The 24,861-nt window shown below is 40.5% G+C and overlaps 1 protein-coding gene across 3 annotated transcripts in view; it reads right to left on the bottom strand.

Moving 5' to 3' along the window:
• Window positions 1–4,142: 4,142 nt before the first annotated feature.
• SYNPO2 (synaptopodin 2) overlaps window positions 4,143–24,861 on the bottom strand; it is a 75,419-nt gene continuing 54,700 nt past the window's right edge. Inside the window, exons 3-5 of one of the 3 annotated variants that reach the window (XM_066548917.1) lie at window positions 22,013–22,803; window positions 16,773–18,960; window positions 4,143–4,938 (exon numbers count right to left, since the gene is read on the bottom strand). In XM_066548917.1, coding sequence (XP_066405014.1) covers window positions 4,383–4,938; window positions 16,773–18,960; window positions 22,013–22,803 — 3,535 coding nt within the window. In that variant the 3' untranslated portion in view covers window positions 4,143–4,382. Of the gene's footprint in view, window positions 4,939–12,436; window positions 12,453–16,614; window positions 18,961–22,012; window positions 22,804–24,861 lie in introns of those variants that run through there. The other 2 variants (XM_066548919.1, XM_066548918.1) reach the window with 2 other exon arrangements.

The following is a 24,861-nucleotide window of genomic DNA, read 5'->3' as shown; positions in this document are numbered from 1 at the left end:
TTTTACATGCATTAATCATTTTTCTTGTACTGGGGACAAAATCCTGCTTGCTGTACAAATGCAAAAACTGCTTTGGGATTCATTTCATGTCTATAGTGAAAATCTGATCTGACTTTCCACAGCTAGATGGTATATGCTGGCCTTTTTTCCTGAAGAGCTATTTATCCAAATAGCCTTCATAGTGTACAGACTGGGTTCACAATTTATTCACAATATTTATTTCACGTTTGAAGAGTAAGTTTCAAACAATGAGAATACAGCAATGTACAAGGAACTAAACAGAGGGTTAGGTGCAAGTAAAGTAGACAAGTACAGTAAGTACATTTTAGTTGCAGATTTTTGTGGTTGGGCTGAAAATGTTCCAACAATAAAAACTGTTCTGTTTGTATTATTTAACCTGGCTAGATTATACTTCACTGTGTTTCCTTCCTCTGCTTAGTCAGTATGGAAATGAAATTCCACTAAATTTGATAAGTTGCCTTTTGACCTGATACTGATTTAAGCTTCTAGAAGCTCATACCAGCACGAGGTCACTGACAGGCAAAGTCAGTGAGTCTAAAAATGGTGCAGAAAAAAAGAGATTAAGCTTTACTTGGGTTCAGATTATTTAAACAAACAGACAAGAATTTAGGGAAAACAAAATTGTATTTCTCATCTGATTGGTCAAATCACTTTATTATGTGATACAATTTACATCGCTGGCATGCACTGTCAAATAAGGTCTCCTTTGCAATGAGCAAAAGTCTTTAGAAGTGAAAAGTCTTCTATAAAGATAACACAGTCTCTTGCTACTAGGCAGAAATGCAGTGTAAATAGATATTTGGTTGTGTTAAAGCACGCCAAAATGAAAACAAACTATGAACAAGAGTTGTGAACATCATCATCTAACATAACTAAGGAAACTAATTTTCAGTTATATTGTGTATTCAAATGCTCTGCATGTTAACAGAGACACCTCTGAGGGTGAGCACAAAGCCAACGATTTAAAATATCAAGCGAAAATTGTCCTCACATTTACTGAGCAGATCTGTGCATTCAAAAGCAAATGCATGAAATACTTGCATTAATATATTCAGAACTCACACACAACAGTCACAACAATTTTTAGAAAGATGCTTTGCTAGTGGAGGAACCGGGTGAAGGACAGAAAGTGGAAAATGCTGTGGGGTCCATCTAAAGCTCTGATGCACTAATATTTCATTTACTGGTCTGGGCCTGCTGCTTTCTTTGAAATCACTACATGATCTCAATCTGGATTTAGGCTGATTTCCTTCCAAACAAGGCTATGTGATCTGTCTGCATGCCTGCCCTCATGTCTGCCCTCCCATTAATAACTTCAAAACTGTTTATTAGTTCCATTTCTCTGCAGCAGAGGAACAGATCTCACAGACAATCCATTGCCCACAGACTTTGTAAAAATAGACGGTGTTGGGGAGGCCGGATCCACTTACCAGTGTTGTTATTGAGGGAAATGCTGCACTGGGAAGTCATTCCATATTAGATATGGGAGAATCCACATGGGAAAGAGAGCTAGGAAATCCTCAGCAGGAGGAAAAAAAGAAATCTGGAGTAGGTCATGTTAAACACCCAAATTAATCTATGATATGATACAAAGCTACATGAAACTCAGCATCAGGGATTCTCATGCTCACAGAAGTACTCAGATTAATTCCTGCTTGTGAAGAGAATGAAATTATAGGGCTGCACATTTTTTGTTCTAGGGGAGTTGACAGAAAGTCCGTGATCCTGTCTGAAACTCTTCACTTCCATGTTTGTTGCCTATTTGGGGTGGGGAATTAGGGCTTCATCCTAGATAATGTTTTCCTGTAATGCCATGTGATCACAGCATTAAAGCCTTTCCAAGATCACTTGGTATCATAACTTCTTTTGCAATATCAACATTTAAAAACATTTTGGCAATTGTTAATTGCATGTACCTTAAAATTGAGCACACATTTGCTTCTGGTAAATGCATGACCTCAGAATTCACACCACTACATTCAATGGGAATGTAAAAGTTAGGTGTCCAATTCTTAGAATTAAAATCATGGTGTTGGGTAAAAATGTGCTTAAATGCAAACTCATTAATCTGTTTTTCTTTCTAATGATGTAAAGGAAACAGTTAAAAGCCGAAACCTGAACTTGACCTGGAAAGAGGAACTTGTTTTGCTCTGGTAATATGGACCACAGCTTGGCAAAATATGTGAGAGGCGTGCACTTTTCAGAATGTAGGCCTTCTGTCATAGGCCTTGGTATTTACTTGGTATTATATGCATAGGCATATGCATTGGTATTTACTGAATATCTAAGGCCTTGATGACCCTGAACTTCAGTAGATTTCACTGAATTTCAATTTGATTTATGATTTAACAGAATTTAGGTGAGGATTTGGCGTGTACTTCCAGAGCAGTAGGTTTAGATGTGAGGATAAGGCCTCAAGGCTAAGGGGGCTTCCACAGTCCCACTGGTGGAATATTCCCAATTGTGATAAAAGGGGACATAAAGGGACTCTGCAGAGAGACACCTATTTTTGCCTGTGTGGCAGGAAAATTTACTCTGATTATGTGCATATATAACTCTGAGGTGCAAAGCTCATTTTCAGGCATATCATGGCAGCCTTGTTCATGTAATTTTTCTAAATCACTTTTTTTTTTTGGAAATTCATATTGTGAAATTAATCTGTAAAGTGCTATAGCATATGATCCTATTCTAAAGGTTTACCACTCTCTCATCTTCATTTCCTGATTGGTCAGAAGGATCAGTTGAATTTTAGGGAGACTTCTGTTTGGCTACAGAATTTCTGCCAACTTAAACTCATTAAGGCTTTATTTTTTCCTGTAATTATTTGCTTTTAGGGGCAGTTCCACCTCAACTGAACTTGGATTTCATTTTCCTTTCTCCTTCATACCGATTGGATTTTATAATTGCAGATGGGAATATTTTGTACTATATTTTCTCTTGCTGCATATATGTTTTAGTTTTTTCTAATCAAATCCCTTCACCCACAGTGACAGCCTTACTGAAACTAGGGAGAGTTAATAGTGCTGCTGCAGTAATTTCAGCTGACTGTGCTTGACAGATCCTTCAAGATTTCCCCAGACAGCACTTCATGAAACTCGGGGTGTTCATTTAATGCTTTAACAACTTCTAAACTACCCAGGAAGCCTGGAATACATACATTTTCAGCCACATATTTCTACTGTTTAAATAAGTTGCAAATGCAAGGTATGTCTCACCAGCAAAAATTACTCAGCATCCCTTCAGGTCCATCAGCATCACTTAGGTATGACCAACCACCCAAATAATTGCTCCTAGACTCACACCCTGCACCACGTATCAGGAACCCTCTGCCACATGCCAACTTCTAGAGCAGGAACTGTCCTTGCTAAACAACTTATCTATGTCTTCCCAACTGAGGATACAACTCAAAAGCTTTCTAAACATTGAGCTACCTTAGAAACACAAACTACTGCCCAGCCAGTTGGATTACCAGGCACTGGAGCAGTAAATGCTCAGCAAATAGTGCATTTCACAGAGAAATAAAGGCTGTTCAGCCTCTGACTTGTTTGATAGTTTATTACAAAAATAACTTGCAATCCAGTTTAAATACACTCCTCATCTCTTTTGTTGTTCAAGTATCATGCTATTGGTATCTCTTAACAATGCTTCTCTTCCTGGTGTTTTCACATTAATTACAAGATGTAAAACTTCATTGGAAATGTCTTGAAATCTATCTGAAATTATTAGATGATTTCCTGTATCTACATATTGTGGTGATTCAGGTACCATTGCCATAGATGTGTTTTAACTGTTGCCATAGTAAGAATATTCATGGATTTACTTTCTTAGCTCATTATAGAAATGCGGTAAAAAACCATATGGCAAATAAGCCAGTGCTTCAAAGTCTTCCACTTCCATTAGAACTTTTGCAAATCTGACTATATTTAGTAACTTAGAACTCATGCCTAACATACTCAGAAAACCTGCAAGATCCTGTAAAATACTTCTTGGTTTTAAAATGCCCTTAATTTTACTTTTTTTTTCACATTAGCTTAACTACAAGCATTTTTGCTGTCACTTTCTACATCCTTGCTAGATTTTTGCATCGAGAACATGGATTGCCCCACTTTCATCTCCCCCCTCACCCCAAGAAATGCATATTTTTGCCTTTTGACAAACAGAACAATCTTAGGTGTAAAACTGAGTCTATTCTAGAGGCTGCTAGCGCTGCAGTCATGTGAAAACTGTGCTCCATTCAATTTTGTCTCTTCATTTTTTTACTTCAGAGATCACCAGGCTAGCAAGAAACTTTCCTTCTCCAACTCATATCTTAGGGCTTGCTGAGCTGGAGGAAGGGAAAATGCCCCAGGCCCTTCAGCTGCTCATGTTGGACGCCTCCATCCCCTTGGCTGTGGATTGTAGTTTGAATCAGCTGTTGACAAGCAATAGTCAGACCTGGAATCCATGGACATTATATCGGGATCCGTTGTGGAGCGCTGAGTGCAGTAGGGATACTGCAGCTTAGGGCCAGCCTGGGGGGCACTTGGGGCAGACAGGGAGCTTTTTTGGGGTGATAGAACCCCTGATTGCTTCCCTCCCAGTGAGGCTACGCTACCACTCGGGGCTGGGGGCTCATAAGAAACTTTAAGTTTCCATTCATCTGGTGGCTCAGGAAGCGTTTTCCTGCGAGCAGCCAACACCACGTTAGCAGCAACGGATTCCTGCATGCTTTGGGGGCCAAAAGCTTCATCCACTAGGCCAAGGGGAGATCTGGCTGCTGCTTCCCAGGGAGTCAGTCTCTTGCCAGGCTTGTCAGCTGCTGTGTCTGGCTTGCTGAAGTAGTCAGGGGCAGGCTGAAATACAAGAGGAGAAGTAGGAGACATGGCTCGAGGGATGAATGAAGAAGGTCTCCCAGGAAGCGATAGTGAGCGGCCAGTGCTCCTTCCCTAGGAAGACAAAATAGCAAATACAGTTATTAAGCAGCAAGAAAGGAAGCTCCTTCTCTTCACTTCCAAACTGGAACAAAAGACACCAAAGGCATGTGACATCCTGGCAGTCCCTTTTTATGTCTATGGGTATCTTTTAGAACTTAAATTTACTGGAAAAGCAGGAGGCAGAGAAAGAAACTGGAACAAAGACACAGCAAATTGAATTTTTGAGGAAAGCAAGCAGACCAAAGAGAGACTTTTACTGAAAAAGTACAGTGGCATTAGCAACTGTGCAGCTTTCCCACTACTTAGCTGGTGTACCTTGCTCTGCAAAGACCATTCTTAATGCAGAAGGGAGTCATGTTGTGACAGTTCTGTGTGTGTTCACAAGATTCTTTCTAACATTAGGCACAGCCTAATTTATTTGATAACAGGCTCTGTCTAGGACATATGTCCAAGAACATATCTTTGGCAATCTCCTTTTAAGAAAGGCTTTTCTTACTCAAAAATTATTAGACTGATCCCAGTTTTGTCTTTTTGGGGCACAAAAGTGAGCACAAGCAATTAAAGGCGTCAATGCAATCATTCACTTAATACCCTTACATGACGCTACTTTTGGCTTCTTTAAAAGGCAATGCCCTCAGAATTTCAGTACATTCCGACCCACTTATAGGAGCAATCCATTCATTTTTGATAAATCCTAATCTTCTTAGTAATGCAGCAGCACTTTGAAACAGAAACTGTGTTTGTGAGAAGGTTCTGCTGCAGCAGCCATTTGGCAGTGCACGAAGCAGGTACAGCCTGTCCCAAGCCAGACCTGCTCTCTGTGTCACACAAATTACCTTGTTCTTACAGTTTCTACAAATGTGGTTCTTAAACTCACTGATTCACACTCATTGATTCATGTCCTCAGGCTTAAATTACTTTAATTCTGAAATCTGCTCTGAAATTCCTGGCTCTTTTTGCCAGAGACTTTGCTAGAATTTACTCTGAACAACATTGCCCTGTGTTCCTTTTCCTAATGAGCTTCCCAAACTTAAATCACTGTAGGCATGAACTAGAGAGCAGCCAACCAGGTGTGTGATAGTTCAAGATATAGATGATCTAGCAAAGATTCACATAGAAATGTCACATTTTAAATTTTTCTGCCACAGGACTTTGCTGCACTTAAGAAACTTGAACAACCACTGCTTCAGGTTTTAAATCATGTTGTAATATCAGCCTGTTGTATGAGAGATGGAAACTGAAGAAGAGACTTCAGATTTCATAATTTTCAGTCAGTTATTTAGCCTGAATCTCTTTTAAAAAGTGTAGTGACACTCAGAGGTTATGTCATGAGAGTTTTGACAAGTTTCACAACTGATGCTTTATGACAGGACTGTCCTGTCATCTCTTAGCTATGATCAGCTATTTCCAGTTTGCATCTTCAGAGAGAAAACTCCCCAACATTATTAATCCCACCCACACACCCCCTTATGTTAGAAAGTAATCAGATAACCCAAACCACAAGAAATTAGGTGGTTATTAAGAATGTAAAGCAATCAAGAAGATAAGGTCATAGAGAGAGATGAAGTAATTGATCAAGCAGGCCCACCTCATTATTTTACTGGGTTAGCTCCTCTCAGGAGAGTTCTAGAGCACAAAAGTTCCCCTTTTTCAATGGAAATATCTGTTCAAAGCCCTGTGAGTACTTTGTAGGATTTCAGAGATGCAGAGAGAAATGATAGTGTTTAAACAAGTGTTGGATAAAATATCTGTCTTTTCAAGACCTTTAGATGAAGATACTGTTGAGTCTGTCCTGTTCAGAGAAAAACTCCAGAGTTCATTAAGGTAAGGAAGTATCTTTTTGGTGTAACCATAAGTTATAAAGCAGGAACTAATTTTCTTTGACAGAGTTTAATCAGAGAATGGTGAGTTATTAAGTGTGTTTTACTAACTTTTTTATCAAAATGAATCATTCTATTGTATTATTTATGTAGAAGTCCTGGTCTGGTCTTCCATTTCCCACTTGATATCTTGTCTTTAGAAAAAAAAGGTCTGAGGACTCTTATTTAGACTAAAGACTTTAGGCTGGGTTTTAACTTTGAAATTCCAAAATGTGAAAATGCACATCTGTTTCCTCTAGCTTTTGTAAAGTAAGGATAGTCTCTGCTTCCTTGAAGTAAGGACTGAACAGTGTGTGGGTTTAACTAATATTTATCTTCTTGGATGGTGAGAGGACAAAACCTGTGAGGGTAAACAGCATTCCAGATGTTTTACCTGGAAGAAGGCTGAAGTACATAGGAGGAACCTTGTCAATTCCATAAGGGCCTGAAGGAATTTGAGGAAGTAGATCCCAACTAACTAACTAACTAACTAACTAACTAACTAACTAACTAACTAACTAACTAACTAACTAACTAACTAACACACTACTTTGGTGTTCAGCCCCTTCAAACTAACAAATTCTGGAATTAAGGCAACTTCAAATCACTAGAATTCATCATTCATCTGCTGGACAGCAGCAGCCAGACATGCCAATACTTTCTAATATTTCCCCTTTTTATATTTAAATTCTGGAGATACATCTGTTGACAAGCATGTACTAGAAACAATGCACAAACCCCAGACACAATGGAAAACATGAAGTGTAACTAGAGAATAATTACTCTCCCTTCTTTCTCCCTTAAGCTATAAGAAAATCATAAAAAGAGGGATAGAGATTTTCCATTCTTCACCTCAGAAATCAAGGAAGGAGAGAAAAGTGAAATGCTACCAGAATTATTACTTTATCACCTTTTGTATTCCTATAATCTTGTGGTTAAACAGTTATTAGAATTATGCAGCAAGACAAACTAGAACCCTCTACACTGTTTAATTTATTCTTTTCCAGTTCCTGCATGTTTTCATAGGGAAAAACCTTTTTCTACAATAGTTATTGAAGGGAAAATGACTCCTAAATGTAAAGAAGAGCAAGGGCCATTTAGAGGTGTCCTTTGCAATCAAAGAATCCTGTCAGCTGCTGAGTGCCTTGGGTGTCTGTGCAAACAGATGAAACTGTTTAGGTTAGTTTTAGATTAACACTGATTTTGACAATGGAAACTAGTTATAAACTGCTCACTGAAGCAAACATTCATGACACTGCAAGAATCTCTGATATTTATAAGACGTGTTAATATAAATTAAAATTTATATACTATTATTTCCAAAAGTAACTATTTCCATGTATAAGCAAATGAATGTAAAAGCAGTACTTAGGTGTGTGCATGTATAGATCTGGTTAATGTAAGATGGATATGTGTGACTGTCTGCCTTTGATTTATTAATATCTTTACTTCTAGTCTGGAAAATGGGTTATTTGGAACTTACAGCTATTTCAATTTTCTTCTTAATTATGAAAAGCTGCAGGACAAAAAGAACAGTACTTAGGTTCATAAAACAGTGCAAATTTTAAAGGCAGGAGTCAGAAAGGTCTTTTTCCTTTTCCAGGCTAAATAAGAATGTGTAATACTACTTAGTGAAATGATTTCCCAGCAGCTGTTTTTGTGTCTTAGGTGGCACATCTCTGTAAGAGAAAACTCTGTGTGTGTGTGTTTACAAACCACAACTGCTTTTTTACCAGTCAAGGACACAAAAGTGGGTTGGACTCTGAATAGTCCAGTGAAACTCTCTTCACATAAACTCCTCCCTAATGAAGTCACTTGAAAAAGTTGGACCTTCGTGTCTAAGTCATTAAAGCAATTTTATTTTTGTCTTTCCATTACGGTCCTGGTCCTTAATCCCATATCAAAGCACATTAAAATCTGAGTTAACAATAGTGCCTGGATGCTGTTTACACAGAAAGGGGACAAAGGAGGAGGAAGCAGATAAAACAGTTGTTTTATCTCAAAAAGTGCCTCTGTCTTTATAAAAAGCCCAGAGTGATGCATTTCTCCTTTGGCCTTCTAAGGGCTTGCAATGGCCTCTCCAGTTAGAGACCAAACCACTGAGAAAATGCTAGGACAAAATAAATAATACTGAATTTTTATGCCTTTCAATTCTTTTCTTATGTCCATTTTTTTAACATGAAAGAAGCACTTCAGCTTTTTTAATTGAGCTAAGTATGGAAGGGAGACATATTGTTAATAATATTAAAGCTTTTTTTTTGTCCCAAATCATTTATTATTTAAACTTTATGTAATGAAAAAATAATTTCTCCCAGAAATGCTGCCAGCTCTGCAGTAAATGCTACAGCTATTTTACAATTCAACTACCAAAAGTTTTGAAATAAAATGGGAAAATATTTTTTATTTGAAACTCTCAAAATATTTTACAGTAGACTAAAATGGGAATGAAGAAATTTGGCTAATGGCTGGGGAGGGAGGGTATCTCACCTGTCTAAGAACTAAAACCTTGTCAGTGGCTGTACTGAGACCAGGAATAGATTAGAATCAGGCCTGATCCTGTCTTCCTCAAAGCTGTCTTGTCAGGGCTTGATTCTGAAAATTTATAGGGAATTTTAGGACTGGAATTTAATTTATTCTAAATTCAGATTGTTCCTAAATGTGGTGTTATTTCAGGTGAGAAGAATCTTGTTTTCATAATTTGTACACAAACTAAGGAAGCAGTTGCTGTCAGCCACCTCACATAAGTTTTGTGGCAACTCACATAAGATTTGTGACAAAATTTGTGAAAAATTTTGCCTTTGAAAATAAAGTCCTTTTTAGTTGTCAATTAATGGTAGAAGAGGAAAGTAAATTATTAGAATTAGGCCTTCACTTCTGCAAAATGCCTGTGTGCTTAAAAACCAAAAGACTGTTGCTAACTTGTCTTTTAACTTAATGAATTAGTTAGCTCATTTTGGACCTGTGCAAATGAAAGAAAACCAGCTTTTCATTATCATTTAATCTTTATCCATCTGCAGTTCTCTAAATACAGTACATTTATGCCTACAGAACGCAAATGTCTGAAACTTTTGGCCATAGGCACCTTAGATTTCCTTGGAATAAACAGTTTATTTCTTGTAATGAAGAATATTTGCTGCCACCTTCTGGATTTTACATTGCACAGCTACCAGTGCAAACTTGGCCCTATTTTCTGACCTTTCTACCTTGAGACGTGGTACCAATGCCTGCTTTAGAACTGGTTTGACACAAATCTTTGTTTCTGAAGTGCCCCATATTTCAGTGTAAATGTCCCTGTGTGTGAACATTCACGCTGAGAGCTTTATGGAGGCTCAACAGGAGCACAGCCTGTTCCAGCCCCATATCCTGTGAGGTAGGAGGGTTTTATTCACTCATTCCTACAAGTATCTGGTGGTTCAACCCCCCTGTTACAGTGTGCTCCATGATAGAATTCCAGGGTTTATTTTGGCCCTTAAAAAGTTGCCTTGAAGCAACGCTAGGGAAGTTGGAAGGTCACCTGTTCCAAAGCTCTGAAATGAAAGCACTATTGCCCAGTGCTGATGCATTTTGATTAAATTCAGGATTTCTGCCCCACCAGTGCCATTTCAGAGATTCATTTAGGAAATATTAGTGTTCTCTAACACAGGAGTATATTGCATTAAAAGGTGGTTTTGTGGGTTGGAACTCATAGCTGCTCACTGAGAGCTCCCTTTCTGGAATTCCACCTGGAGTCTGCCAGCTGTTAGCACTCACAGAGGGATGTTAAGGATCACAATGACAGAGTAACTGCTGCATGTGCTGCTGGGCTCTGGAGATGCCTTGAAGTGCCTTGAACTGGACACCCAGGGCCACAGAGAGCCCTGGTGTCAGTGCTGCTCAACCTGTGCATTATTTATTCATTTGTAGAATGCAACAGTGCAAAGATGAACCCTGGCTTCTGAATGATTTGGGTGCTAACAGCAAAAACCTATAAGAAAATAATTCAGAATGAAGGGCACCCTTTGAAGAGTGTGCATTGAGTAAGGAATGGTGCTGAGCACGGAATGATGTCAAAACAAAGCAGCAAAGAGCTGTTTGTCAGATGGGAATCCTTGCAATGATTGCAGATGTTCTGGCCACACAAACCAAGGAGATTGGATTAAGCTGACACAGGCAACAAGAATTCCGAGTGCCTCGCTTTGCAATCCAAACAGCAGTGTTTAATATTGCTTTTCTCATAATTCTATATACACAGTGTCAGGTGCTTGCATCAGTTCTACTTCAGTACTCCAGGAAGAAAACCAAGTGTACCCAGATCCCAGATATTTTGCTTTTGTTTGCAGTATAGAGCCATGTGCCAACAACAACCTGCATAGAGGGGTTGTGAGAAGTAGCATTCTCACAAATCAAAGCCAAAAATCACTAGCAGTTATTTATGGGTTTTGGGGAAAAAAGAATCCTTCTTTTAAAAACCTGAAAATATTTGTCCATAGGTTTATACTGTATGGCAACTTTTACTTATAATATAAATGTGCTGAAATCTTTGCTTCTCAATCAGTTAAAGCTCACACTGAAACTGAATGTTGTGCTCCATGTCACCCTTTGTAATCCAATGTGCTCCCGTGATTGGAAATGTATTTTACTTCTGTAACGTTCCTCCTTTTCTTCTGTTTGTTGTATGTTTCTTAAAACCATTACAATCTGCTTTTTCAGATCTAGATGGAAACATCAAGAGAAACACTCCATCTGTTCAACAGTCCAGTCTTGACACCTATTTAGAAATGACCTGGTTATTTTCATAGCATCTTATCTTTGAATTGCCTGGAGTTATGAGGGGAGCCTCTGGTTTAAGATTTCTGTCTTTAAAATGTACAAAAGAATGAGGATTCTTGTATGAAAATGCTGGTTTTACATTAATTCCCCACAAAGGAAGCCTTCATCCAGATAGTTAAGCTGTAAATTCAGGAAGTCATTTCTCTCATAGCTGAGTTTTCTCAGCCTAAGGGAGTGTGCAGTTATTATATTAACCCAGATGTTTGTGCAGGTTTCACATGCACTGCAATTAAAAAGTTTGTCAAGATCATTACAAAGATGAATAGATTTTTCCTTTAAATGCTGTACAGGATAACTGGAGACTTGATCAGCACACAAAGAAAAAGTCTTTCCCTGCCTTACTTAAGGAAGTAAATATTAAACCCATGGGATTACTGTCATATGGCTTGTCTTAGCTCATACAGGAAGAGTTCAAGTCTGCATCCGTAGAGATCATTTCAACATGGAGTTTCAGGATTTTTTCTACTTTTTAAATCATTTGATGAAAACCTGAAGGCCTTCCTTTAGTAAGCAACCAGCCTGAAAACCACTTGTCAAAAATAACTCTTGAGTGATCCCAACTTCTCCTTTATGTAATGGCATGCAAAAGTAATGTCTACTGTAAAGTAAGACCAGCTGTTGTACTGGGTACTGTGAAGTTGTGATGGGGGCACCAAGACTGCCATGAAATTACCAGGCTCACATATTTTCCCAAAAGATCTACCAGCAGTGAGTTCATTCAGAGCTTGTGAATCCACAGGGTTTTGAAGATCTTGTCAAGTTTCTTCATCATATAGTGTTTCCATTCCAAGCTGAGCAGAGCCATTATAAATACCATTATGCCAAGCTGTGTAATTAAGATTTGCACTTGCTATGCCAAACCACCAAAGCAATCAGTGCAATCCCAGGTGTTTGACTTCAGGTACAGAAAGTTGCATCATGTAAAAAGGCAAGACTGGAAGAGGGAACCTTTTTAGAACCAAAGGGTTTGGAATTTTAAAGCTAGCAAATCTGGAAAAGGATCCTGGAAAAAAGAGAGGAGAAACATTTTGCACAGTGTTAGTTGTTGTCATTTCCCTGCTGCTCCCCTGCCTCACAGTGTACAGAGCATTCCCCACTCCAGAACAGCTGGAGCAGCACACCAGGGTCAGGCTGGTCCTTTGCTGAGCTCTCCTCCTGGAAACTTGATAAGCAATGCTTCTCCCAGATCCCATCATCTGGTGTGAAGTTCTCTTTATAACTGCTTGTGATCTTTTCTCAGAATTCAACAAAAAAAAAATCAGGAAATGTCCGGAAATAGTCAGCTGTCTCTATATGCAGAACAAATGAGGCCCTCTTGCTGTTCTTTTACCTTCATTATTTCAAAATCCTCTGACAGGTACTTTATCTTGTGTAGTCACTCTTTTTTTATGGAGTTTTGTCCCCCCAGCTTGCCTCCCTCTAATCCCAGTATTATTTTCTCTCAAAATTTCTGCTCTGCCACTTAGCACTAATTTTTCTATCTGAACCACACACAAACTCCGCACTTCCTTTTTTTTTTTGGAGCCTGCTGGTACCTCAACCTCTTATTTTTGTTTCTTCCTTAGGAGAAGAAAGCAAAAGAATGAGGCTTGCTTGTAAGAGATGGTAATGTTTACTTTCTAAATGTTCCTACAGGAAAAATTCATTGAAATCTCTTTCTGGTTGCTTCATAATATATTATTTTTTCTCAAGCAGGGACATGGTAAGAGTGGTTCCTCTAAAGAAGGGAGGAGGAGTTAAGCAGTTCTTGAGAAGAAGAGTTCTTCTTTAGTTCTTTATTCTAGTCAAAGAACTAAATTTTGTCTTTCATTTTTGCAGCAGAAATTTTAACTTTTTGTCTGAAAGCCACTCATCTCCAAAACAAAACTTTCCAATTCAGGTACGTAGCAGGATGTTTATAACTTAATCATAAATTGAAGATATATTAACCCTTGATTGAGGTAGCTGTTTTTATGGAAAGGCTGTCTAGAATGTGAGTTCAAAACTGGTGTATTATAATGCGTCCAGTCTGTGTTAATTAAATGTGTTAAAATAGTCATAAAACACGTAAATTCCTCCTTTAACGTGAACATACTGGAAGTATTGTTATTGGACATGGCTTAAAATTCACTGTTAAATATGCTTCCATAGCAAAGATGACAATTGCATCTTGGCAGGCTGGCCATATTATATAAAATAATTCTAATAACTTTTTCAGAAAACCATCTACAAAAGCTCACTGCCCTTTCCAAATGAAATTTCAGATGGCTCCTCTACACAAATAATTCATTTTCTTGACATTTCAGCTACATTTGACTTTAGCTTTTCATCTTTAGCTTTTCACCATGATAATGAGCAGCTCAGCTTTCCTCTAAATATCTGCTTCACAAGAGATTATATCTTGAATAAACCTGTAGGCAGAGCAGTCTTTTAAAATAGTAATAAGAATTAAAGACTTACCTGATTAGTAAAAAGAGCCTTGAAGCCAAGCTGGATGCAAGTCCCATGTGTGTAGGATGATGTGTATATAAGAAATTGAATTCAGAGCTGGGCTTTGAATGAGATTTTCGAAAGATCCAAACTGAGTTATGAGCATTAATGTCATTGAGACTTTTGTTTTTAACTCTTACTGGTGCTTTAAAAATCCTTCTGTCATTGTTCTAGGCCATATAAAATATTTGTATTTGAATGCAAATGTGATCAAAATTCAGCTTTTCAGCATAGATGCACTTTCGAAGCTCCTGTGTCTTGGAGCCACAGGCATCAATACCAACGCTTGTGGAGGAAGGACAAAGCTGCTATAAATCTCCTCCTTAGGGAAATATTCTTTTGGTGGTGGAGTGAACAAGTATGATTATAATTTACAGATGTGCTCTACAGGAGGAGACTAAGCAAAAACATGGAAGGCAATATGAGGCTGATTGGATTTCTGTGTCTCTTCATAGCATTACTTACCTTTGCCAGTGGATCTTTATTCCACGTATATCCTGGTGTCTTAAAGTCTACCTAAAATAGTATGTGCTACTCCAGATTGATCTTGGAAAGAGGGGAAGAAAGGAAGGAGCAAAGGGAAGAGGAAAGAGGTGGGGAAGGGGAGGGAGGAGCTTTTGTATTGACAGACTAGCATAGGAAATAGACTTCCCCCAAAAATAAACTGTCAGTCTGCACATAGAAGTGAAACAAAAAAAAGCAGCCAAACCAAAGAAAAAAGCCACAAACAGGCAGAGAGGAAAGGGACAAGTTTAATGATAGAAGAAAAGTACAGGTATTGACAGTGGAAAACAGGTAGAAGGGAGATCTCCAAAGGACTAAAATATTGCTACTTTCTATTTCCAGGTAAATGCAGTATAACTATTTCTTGAGTTTTCCAATTTTTTCCCCCTCTGAATATCCTATAATTTTTCTGAATTTTAAGAGGGAGATGGGCCCCTTGGTCATTTTCTTCTAATGCAGTCATTATCCCAATCTGAAATTTAAAGAGGAGAGTAGAATTTTGGAGGTCCAAAATTCATAAAAGTGTTTTTTATTGGTTTGATTAGAGTTTGAATTCAGCCTGCTTTCTGCATGTGCAACCAAATGTATTCTTCTCGTCTTTGATTGCAGTTTGAGTTACCATCATGGGACCAAACTACAGAGATTTTGTTCATACTTAGGAATGTTTTCTTCATTGAGATAGATGGTTCTTCAAACCCTGCCATGATATACAAGGTCCATAATCTGGTCTGTAACTAGCTGAGTGATAGTTTAAACAAATATACCAACAAATTCTGCCGCCTTTATTCACAGAGTTCTGCTTTAATCTTTAGCTTCCCACCTGGGATGGATTTTGATTCCCTTAGTTGTGAGAAACAGCACCTTGTTTTAGCCCTAGCACCACTGATGATGATGAAAGCCATGCTAAACTACTCAAATATTTGCTCTAGATTTACTGCAGGATTATACAGTACATTTCAAGATCACAGGCTCTTAGAAGCTCTCCCCAGTAGCAGTATTTCAATCCTTAGTCCCCAATATGACAAGTAAAAGATAAAAGTAAAAGACCAGAGTAAAAAGATGTAAAGTGTGAAGAAGCACTGTAGAGGCCCAAGAGAAGAAAATTAAATGTGTACAAGAGGCCAGTAGGAAGACGTGGTCGTAATCCTGATTTACAGGTAATTTCTGTGGCACACAGTACTCTGGGAGCAAGAATCAGCACTCTACACTATAGGCAGCCCTCCAGTTCTCAGTCACTGTGCTTTCACAAGAAACTGGTTCATTACATTACAGCTGCAAAACCCAGCTCACCTCTCTGACTGCTCAATAATTTTGATTTACAGGCTTCTCTCCTACTTGCTGGGTTCAAGGCAAACTCTGGCTGAAAATATGCCTGCATGTGGGATGTGAAATTTCCCCAAAATGGGAAATTTTAAGCAATTTGTCCAGCTGTCTTTCCACCTCTTTTTAGTCTTCATAACACTCCAGCATCTCTTATAGCACATTCTCTGTGAAATCACAGAGGCAATTCATGATTTTGGATCACAGCTGATCCACATAGCTTACTAGCTAAGCCCCTGGCTGATCAATCAGATTCCTGTGGAAGGACCTTCGAGCCAGGACAGATTCTGAGTGAATTCCATGAGGCTCTGTGCAGGCCAAAGGTCTTTCCAGTTGTGTTCTGCTAGTGATCAGTCAGAGTCTAACACTGTATCTATTTTATGCTGTGTTAATAATACATATTACTATTAGTTAATAAGGCACTTCTTTAAAAAAAACAACACCGAAGTCCTCTAATCCCTAGATCATTAGAACACATTTGGGGAGAGGGACAGGAAGAAAGCTGTTCTCTGTTAATTTGACATACCAGGAATATTGTTCACTGTTTCTATTGTTGTAGTCCTAAAGCAAAAACCTAGTGTCCTGCTCACTTCATGCAGTGGCACCTCTCCATTTCAGGGTGTCATCTCTATAAAGCACCTGATAAAATGCAAAAATGTGATAAAAATTTTAGATCTATTTTGATTCCTTTAAAAAGTTCAAATATTTTGGACCCAGATTTGAGGTGATACATCTGACATTCTTAGGTAAGCTAAGGAAAACCACTGGCACAGTCTGTGTGCCAGGTGACCACTGCAAGCCAGTGACTGCAAGCAAAACGGACACTAAGTTTCTGCTTAGAAACCAGGTTTACTCTCGAATAACCGATGGCTTCCACACCTGTGCAGTGACACCAGCTTTCTTGGCTGAAAATTTTGGCCTCGGAGCAGTAAACAAAGAGGATGTGGTGGTTTCTGGCTTAGAAAAGACAGAGTAGCCCGTGGGTGAAAATGATTCATTCCCTGGGAGAGAGGCGTTGGACGGGAACGAAGGCTGGGACCCATAGGCTGGCACGGAGTACACCGAGGAGGGCCGGGCCCTCGTGGGAGAGCCAGCACCAGGTGGAAGGTAGCTGGGTAAAGGCAGTGTTTGCTTTGAAGGGGACAGCTTCGATGTCTGCTTCAGGGCAAGGCTTTCCTTAGGAGGCTGGAAAGTAAATAAAGATGGATCGAGTTGATAAGGTTGATGTTTCATGATATCCAAAGCATTGAGACCTTTCTTAGGTTTTCTTTTTGTGTTTTTGGCAGCAGCAGGGGCTTTAGAGGAAGGCTTGGTAGCAGCAGGAGGGTAAGATGGGCAGTGGATGGGATTATAAGCGACGGGTGGAGGTGCTCGGACGTTGGATGAGTATTTCCAAGAAGCTGGTAAAGATGGAGTTGGAGATGCTGCTCGTGCCATGTTTGCCTGCACAGTCTCTGAATCCACCACATACTTCTCCATTCGGGAATGCCTCCTGGCAAACAGCTGTGCTCCTTTCCCACTCATAGCTGGTGGCATCTCGAAGGGAGGCTTTGTTTCTCCAGAGCTTGGGGTGACTGGTGTTGCCTTGGGGGCAAGGTTTGGACTCGCCAGGCTGGCCTGAGGCCCTTTGAAAGGACCAGCAAGGTCGAGAGTGCTTGGGGGATGGATGGGAGAATGAGGATACTGTGGAGATTTGGGTGGTGCAGGATACGCTGCCTGAGGTGAGGCTGGTGCTGGGAAAGAAGGAGGCTTGTTGGAAGCCGCAGCTGAAGGTGACCAAACCGGTGAAACTGGAGAACTAGCAGAAGGAGACACCTTGAGTGAAGGCTTTGGAGCAACAGGAGGAGGGGCCTTTTGTTTAGATGCTTGAGTTTGCATGAAATTGCAAGCTTCTGCTCCCAAACTGAGGTAGTCTTCTTCGGGTCCTGACTCGAAACCAGCTCCGGTCCCTTTTTTGCCTTCTGCATTGTGTACAAGGGACAACAGGGCAGGATTAGGACTTACTTTGGGTGCGTCCTTGAAATTGAACATGGGTTTGGAAGTGCTTCTTCTCTTTGCCTCCTGCAATATCCCAGTTCTTTTGGCTGGCACGGCAATCCTTTCATCCCTGGATGCGATGTGTTCCGTGGGCTCCGTGGCTGCCCATGCGGGCGGGGCAGCCTTGCTGGCCACGGGAGCTGAGACAGGTCTGTAGAAAGCCTCAGCTGGTGGGCTGACAGAGCAGTAAGGAGGTGGTGCTGCTGCATCTGAAAGGGGACTGGTGACATTTCTTACAGGTGAAAATGGTGCAGCTGCTCGGTTTTGAACTCCAGAAGGGAAGGGTTTTGCTGTTTTATTCAAAGATGCTGCCTTTTGAGTTCCAGAGGACTGAAAAGAGAGGTTTGTGCCAGGTGCTAAGCCAAAGCCATTTTGTTGTACCACTTTGCTGTGATTCTGGCTCACGTCTGTGTAACTTTTGCTCACACAGCTCTGCTGTCTTGACATTTCCTCCTCTTTTGACTGATAGACGGAAGAGCTCACTTTCTGGAAGTTCTCTGTCACGGTGCTTTCCCTGTGCTCCTCTGTCTGCACTGTGCTTGCCTTCAGCTCCTCTTGCTCTGCCGTAATCTGATCCATCCTCTGCCGCCTCTTGGCAAACATGAGGGCCCCTTTCCCTGTGCTGTCTGCAAGTGTCTGCATCTCCTCTCCACTTTTTGTCTTCTTTTCCACCTCGAGCAGACCAGTGTCCCAGTCGAATGTCACAATCTTGCCGTCCTTGTCAATGTCAGAGAAAAAATCTTCATCTATTTCTGACTCACTCGTTGCAAGCAAACTCACCTCAAAAGTGTTTTCCTTGTCCCCCTCTTCACCTTCACCCTCTTCCTCCTCGTCCTCGTCACGTTCCAACTCCCCAGTCCCGTAGCTGACTAAAGTGTATTTCCTCGCCCTTTGGCGGCGCTTCTTGAACATCAACACCCCCTTGGAATTGGGGTTGGGAGCTGCTGTCAGCAGCAGTGCAATGCTTTTACATTTAGATTTGGCTTCTTTCACCTGCTTCTCTGACAGGCTCTCGCTTCGTCGGAGCCCTGGGGAAGGAATCAGAGTGCACAATTAATTCCTGCAGCCCACCAAACTGCAAGGAGACGAACAAGTGCATAAATTTTGCAAATTTATTAAATATGAAAACATTTATTTTGTATGGAAAGTTCATTATACTTGAGTTTTTCTCACAATATCAGCTGGGTTATGAATGCCATACTCAGCGTGCCTTGGAGACACACCCATGCAAGTTCAAAGGCTACATCACTTTCTTTAGGACTCTCTTAGCTCAACAGGAATATTACACACATTTTTTCTAACATTCTTAATTTTTATTCCCAGCACCAACAGGCAGGTGATATTTTCTCATTTATCCAGCTTCTGGTCTGGTATTTTCCAAGTATTTGACTACAAGTTCCCAGGCTTACAGCAGCCATTCCCAGCCAGGCAGGCCCATGACTGCTTAATGTCTAAGACCAAATGAAACTGAGCAGATTCTGTCTGACAGTGGCAGCAGCTTCTGCCATTTAGGTGCTTCTTTTATTCCTGTAAATTGCAAACTTGCTAAAAGTCAGTATGCTACTGTGTATTAGCTGTTTAAAAGCAAGTATACATCCAGAAGGGCATAGACAGAAAATATTAGAATTAGCTTTCAGCCCCTTGGTAGATGTGGGAGTTTGTCCATGGTCTGCAATGAAAGCAAGTTTCAGTCTTTAAACAAGCATTCTTTGCCTGAAATATAAGTTCTGTAAGATATGACATATACAGAATATTTATTTTGGACATGTGGCAAGAGTGTATACACATTTAAGAACAGAACCAAGGAGACTCAACTAACTTCTCAAGGGTATTCACTGGAGTATCAATGACAATATTTTTGAAAGCATAAACTACTGGTTTTCTTTCTTCCTGAAAGAGGAACAGATGCAGCTGCAAGGGTGATGGATGCACTGGACATCAGTGTGACTGCTTCCTTGTAATGGGACCTGGAGCATGTCCCTCATGGGGCAATGGCAGTCAGGTGGTGTCCCTGCTGCTTTCCCTCCTTCATACTCTACCACTGTACCTCATCAATTACAGCCTCAATAGCTCCTCCCTTCAAAAAACCTGGAATTTAAAGCTGTTCCTGACTAAATCTGTAGTCACAAGGAAAAAACATGCCTCTGATAAAAGTAAATTATTTAGCATCTTTTTCTGGCATAAATAAAACAAACTTTTTAAAGAAATCCATGCCCTGTGTTTTCTAGTCGTGATCCTTTTAGCCATGTCAGTAGATGGAGTCTGATACTTCTCCTATTAAAGACAATTGGAGTTTTGCCATTATGCCAGATGACTGCACAACTGGACCAATGGTCCTCACAAGAATCTATAAAAGAGAAAAGAGCATGGCACCCAAACCAACAATTTGTAATATTTTATTGTTGGAGAGCAGGATCACAAAATCCTTGGCTCAGTCCTGTGACAATCCAATTGCTTACACTAGTCACTGAAGGTATTTTCCAAAACTATGGGTTTTAGTGTTGGAGTGCTTCCTACTCAGGTAAATATAATCTGAATAATATTTGCAGAGAAAATTTCTGCTGAAGAGATCATAATAAAAGTTCTTTTCTAGTTCAGACTTAAATGCATAATAACTTCTCTTTTTGCAGAAAACATGCATAGTGCTTGCTGCACACAGAGCATTCACTAGGCTAGGCAATTTGTTTTTTCTAATGTGTAGACAGGTTAGTAGTAGTAGTAATAGTAATAATAATAATGAAAAAAATTGTAGTAAATCAGTTGTTCCTAAGCATAATGACCTGCCACTGGTTTATAAGAAACTGAGATTGTCATAGTTGACATGGAAAAAGGACAGGACTTCTTCTTGAAGAGTTTATAAGGTAACAAGTAGTTCATTCCTTGTACTTTTTCCTTTTAAGACAGGCACTGCAAGTAATTCCCTAAGAAATGCAGGCACAGTCCCACAGTTGGTTCTGACTTTGCAGCCAAAATGTGAAGCATGTGCACTTTTCTTTTATACTTCATTTAATATGCCCTAAATATGTGGGTTGCATACAGACACTTAGGCATAAGTAACTGCCTAATCCACTTGCCAATGAGACACAAATGGTTATCATGCTAAAAATATGCTTCCAGTGGAATTAGCAGTGGGTTAGCAGAGGAGTTCCAACGCTGCATATGAAATAGTTTGTTGCTACAGTATCTCACTGCACACATTCAAGCACCTTTGACATACTGCTGCTAAATCCCCAGACAGGATTCTTCACATTGCTGGGAAGGAGCAAGCAACCAATAGCAAGCTCCCAGATGAATAAAATAACAAAGAAATAAATAGATTAATTAATAAATAATACACCTCTACACCCAGTTAATCGATATTTCCTCCAGTGGCAAGTTTGCTTCCATGTAAACTTCTTGGACACATTTTGAAACTGACCTCTGGGTCTGGGAGTCAGGAGAAATAACATGTTCACTTTACAGTCTAGAGAAGGCTGACAAAACCAAAAGGATCATGTAACAGTTATACACATGCTGGTGTCTGTCAAAATCTCTTCTGCAGACAACATCGAGCTTTGCTGCTAGACTTTTTTATTAACTTTTCAAAGCAATGGCATGGCTTTGGTTTTAGATGATGCAAATGACAACGCAAAGCTTTTGCTATAAAAGGAGAAAGCCACAGGATTCACTTAGACTTGTGCAAGCAACTTGTTCTTTTTGTTAATATTTTACAGATTGCCACTGAATATGAGTTAGAAGATCAGCAGAGTTCAGCCCTTTCAGGAGATGTAAGTATTTTGACTTGGACAAAGTCATGAGTTAATTTCAAAGTGGAAGTCTACTAAGCAAAGTTATTCAGTGCAGTTAAGGCATGGGTACACTCTTGGCTCATCACCAGGAGCATTGTATTACCCTGAAAAAATACATAAAGCAAGGACAGAAACATCATTTAAAAGAAAAAAAAGAGAGGGAAAGTTAGAAAACTGCAGAAAAAAAATCTCTAAACATTTTTTTTCCTAATACATTCTAAATCCTGAGATTTTATCCAAATCTATAAAGGATGCCCCCAGGCAGTGCAAATATTAGATGGGACATACTCACTTGCGTGCCTTGCCCTGTGCTTGAGAGGTCTGTGCTCCTTTTCCGAGTGCTTGCTGTCTTCTCCCTGCACTGTGCCTTCTGCTGAGATTGCAAAGGAGAGGAGGGAAGGAGGTGCTTCTGACTGCCCTCCTTCCACTTGAGAATCAACACACCCCCTTTCAGATGGAGACCTGGGCACTTCTTTCTCCCTGTCTGAGCAGTCCAGGATCACCTCCACCCTGGGGATAGATGGAGCTGCACCTTGGATCCTCTTGACCTCCTTGCTGCTAGAAAAGTGGACTACTTTGTTTGACCACTGGATGTTGCCCTCCTTCACGGCCAGGGGAACTGCGATGAGGGGGCTGCTCCCACCCTGCTGTGCACTGGGGCCTCTGCTTGAAGGGGGGAACTTCTCTGCCCCCAGGAGAGTCACAGCAGGAGCACTGGTGGCCTTGTGGGCGTCATTTGAGAGGGACACCTGCAGCTCAACCATGGCACCTGGCCCTTCTTCTGCCACCCCTCTGACACCCACCTCATCTGTCACGATCACTTTAGGGGTGGCTATCACTTTAGGAGGAATTCTGTGGCTTTGTGTGGTCTCTTGTTTTGTTTCAGCAAAGTGTGTGTTGCTTTCTTCTGCTCCGTGGTGAGTCCCACTGTAAATCTCTGTGATGCATAAATCTCCGTGGGGTATCTCTTGCTCTGTGTTCATTTGCAGTGTGGTGTTCTCCCCATAGTCCTCAATTTTTATGCTCTCGTGCTTCCCATTTTCTCTTTCAGCATTCAAGGTTTCATTTATTCCACTGGAGGATCTGCACATACAGAAACAATTGAAGAAATTAAGCTGCTGTAAGCACAGCCATTGTAAATAGAGTTGCAAAGGCAATTTCTGCATAGTATTTTTCCACCCAAATTAATTGTGGCACCTCCTAGCATGTCCATTTAAATAGAAGAATTTTCCCAGAATGTAGACGTCTTAAATAGAAGCATCTTTGTATCTTTCAGAATTTTTCAACTTAGCAGTGCAGTAAGAGGGAAATTACATTACTCTGGTAGAGCTATGACCCCACTACTAAGCTAAAATGTGGAATTGTATCTTTCATAACATCAGTGTGCTTTCACAGACACATTTCTGTTACAGAGTTTCCAGAGAAATGCTGCTGAGGCTTTTGAGACAATACTTCTTCATATTTCACACGTCCGTGAGAAAACTGACTTTGCATGACACCACAGGAGTGGCCAATTTTTGGCTCTGTAGCCACTCCTGCAACTGTTTTAGGCACCATCCTTGCATGTGGTTCCTGTCCCAAATCATACACTCTCTAAGGAATAGAGAAGTACTGGATAAGGATCAGAGGGAGGGAAATGAATATTTGAAATACACATTCGAAGAATTCCTGAGAAGATCATCATCCTTATATATAATGGATTAATTGAAATATTCTGGGCCTATTCTGGTGATCCATGAAAAAAGGGTAGTGGACCTATACAATATTCCCTACCTATTTAAAAATAAACTATTTCCAGCTGGAAAATGTTGTTCTCACTTACAAAACCTACAATATATGTCAGTGTAGCTCCTTTTTCTGAACTATTAATTCCTCTGGCCCAGTTAAGATGATGTACTGCTCTTATGACACCTGGTGTACTCTTTAGCACCTTCTTTCAGTACTCTGGACCATACTATTAATTTGAGGAGAAATCTTCTCTGTACAGCAAGGCTGCAGCATGTTATTTAGAGTTTGTATCTGCTAGAAGATAGGAAAGCACTTTTTCAAATGAGGGAAGTGGTAGGTGTCCTCAGTAAAGTACTAGGGAGGTTTTTGAGAGCAAAAGCAGCCCTGGCTATTGTGAAACTTTGGAACCCCCTAGAAATAAAGGCTGGAAGAAGCAGCAGAAGGAATGAATCTGTCAGTGTGCTGAAGAAACTTCAATATCACTTGCTTTTCAGGCATGCAGCTCACTGCTTGTGGCAGCCTGGGTCTGCCTCAAATAGCACGAGAGGGGGGGAACATCCATTTCACCACATATGGGGCTTGGTAAAGGTCAGGCAGATTTTCATTTAGGGAGCTCCTTGTGAGTGCTGCTGGATCCCATCGGACGGTGCTGCTTGGATGATCAATTGTAGTGCTCCCGAGCACAGATAAATTACAGAAATCTGTAAACATTTCCTTCTAAGATATGGACTGGGGGCTGGGCCACCTAAATGTTAGCCTTTATTGGTAGTTGAATGATTGTGTGCGTGTGTGGGAGAGAAAGATTTCCACCTTACAAGGCCCTTGCTATGTATGGATATACTTCTACTCTATATAGACATAATTGTGCATCCTGTGTCAAAAGGCAGAATACTGGGAATGATTTCTTTTTGTAGTTTCACATTCTGTTTTGTCAAGTGATTGTTTCTTTTTCAGGCCTTTCCAGCTCACTGCAGGAACAACAGCCCTGGTGTAATTCCAGGAAGGAAGCAGAACTCCTGGAGTCAGCACGGCAGGGTTTGTCATAGGCTCATGTTTTTACTCCCTACATGGAGTATTTCATGTCGGCATGCACTGAGCACTCCCTTCTTCCCCCTAGAAATGTTCTCTCCAGACTCAGCAGTAGCCCAGGAGCCGCTAACACTGATGTGAGAAGGCCAGGCTGGTGTTTCAGTGTCTGTCCCCTCTCTCCATGTTTCCCGGATCCATCTGCTCAGCATTTGCCCAGCATTTGCCGGGAAGGTCAGAGAGAAGCTCCCCCACACGGCATCTGGGAGTGCCCGCCCTGCAGGGTGTCGCTTTCCTCTCATCCTGTAAACCCAGCATTTTCTGGGCACTGCTGCTGGTCGCTAACTCACTGTGGCTTACACGGCATTGGGAAAACTTTTGGTAGAC

This window comes from Molothrus aeneus, chromosome 4 (assembly GCF_037042795.1).
Source record: "Molothrus aeneus isolate 106 chromosome 4, BPBGC_Maene_1.0, whole genome shotgun sequence".
Taxonomy (NCBI): domain Eukaryota; kingdom Metazoa; phylum Chordata; class Aves; order Passeriformes; family Icteridae; genus Molothrus; species Molothrus aeneus.
The sequence above is the reverse complement of the archived record's forward strand: the minus strand, read 5'-3'. Positions and strand labels throughout refer to the sequence as shown.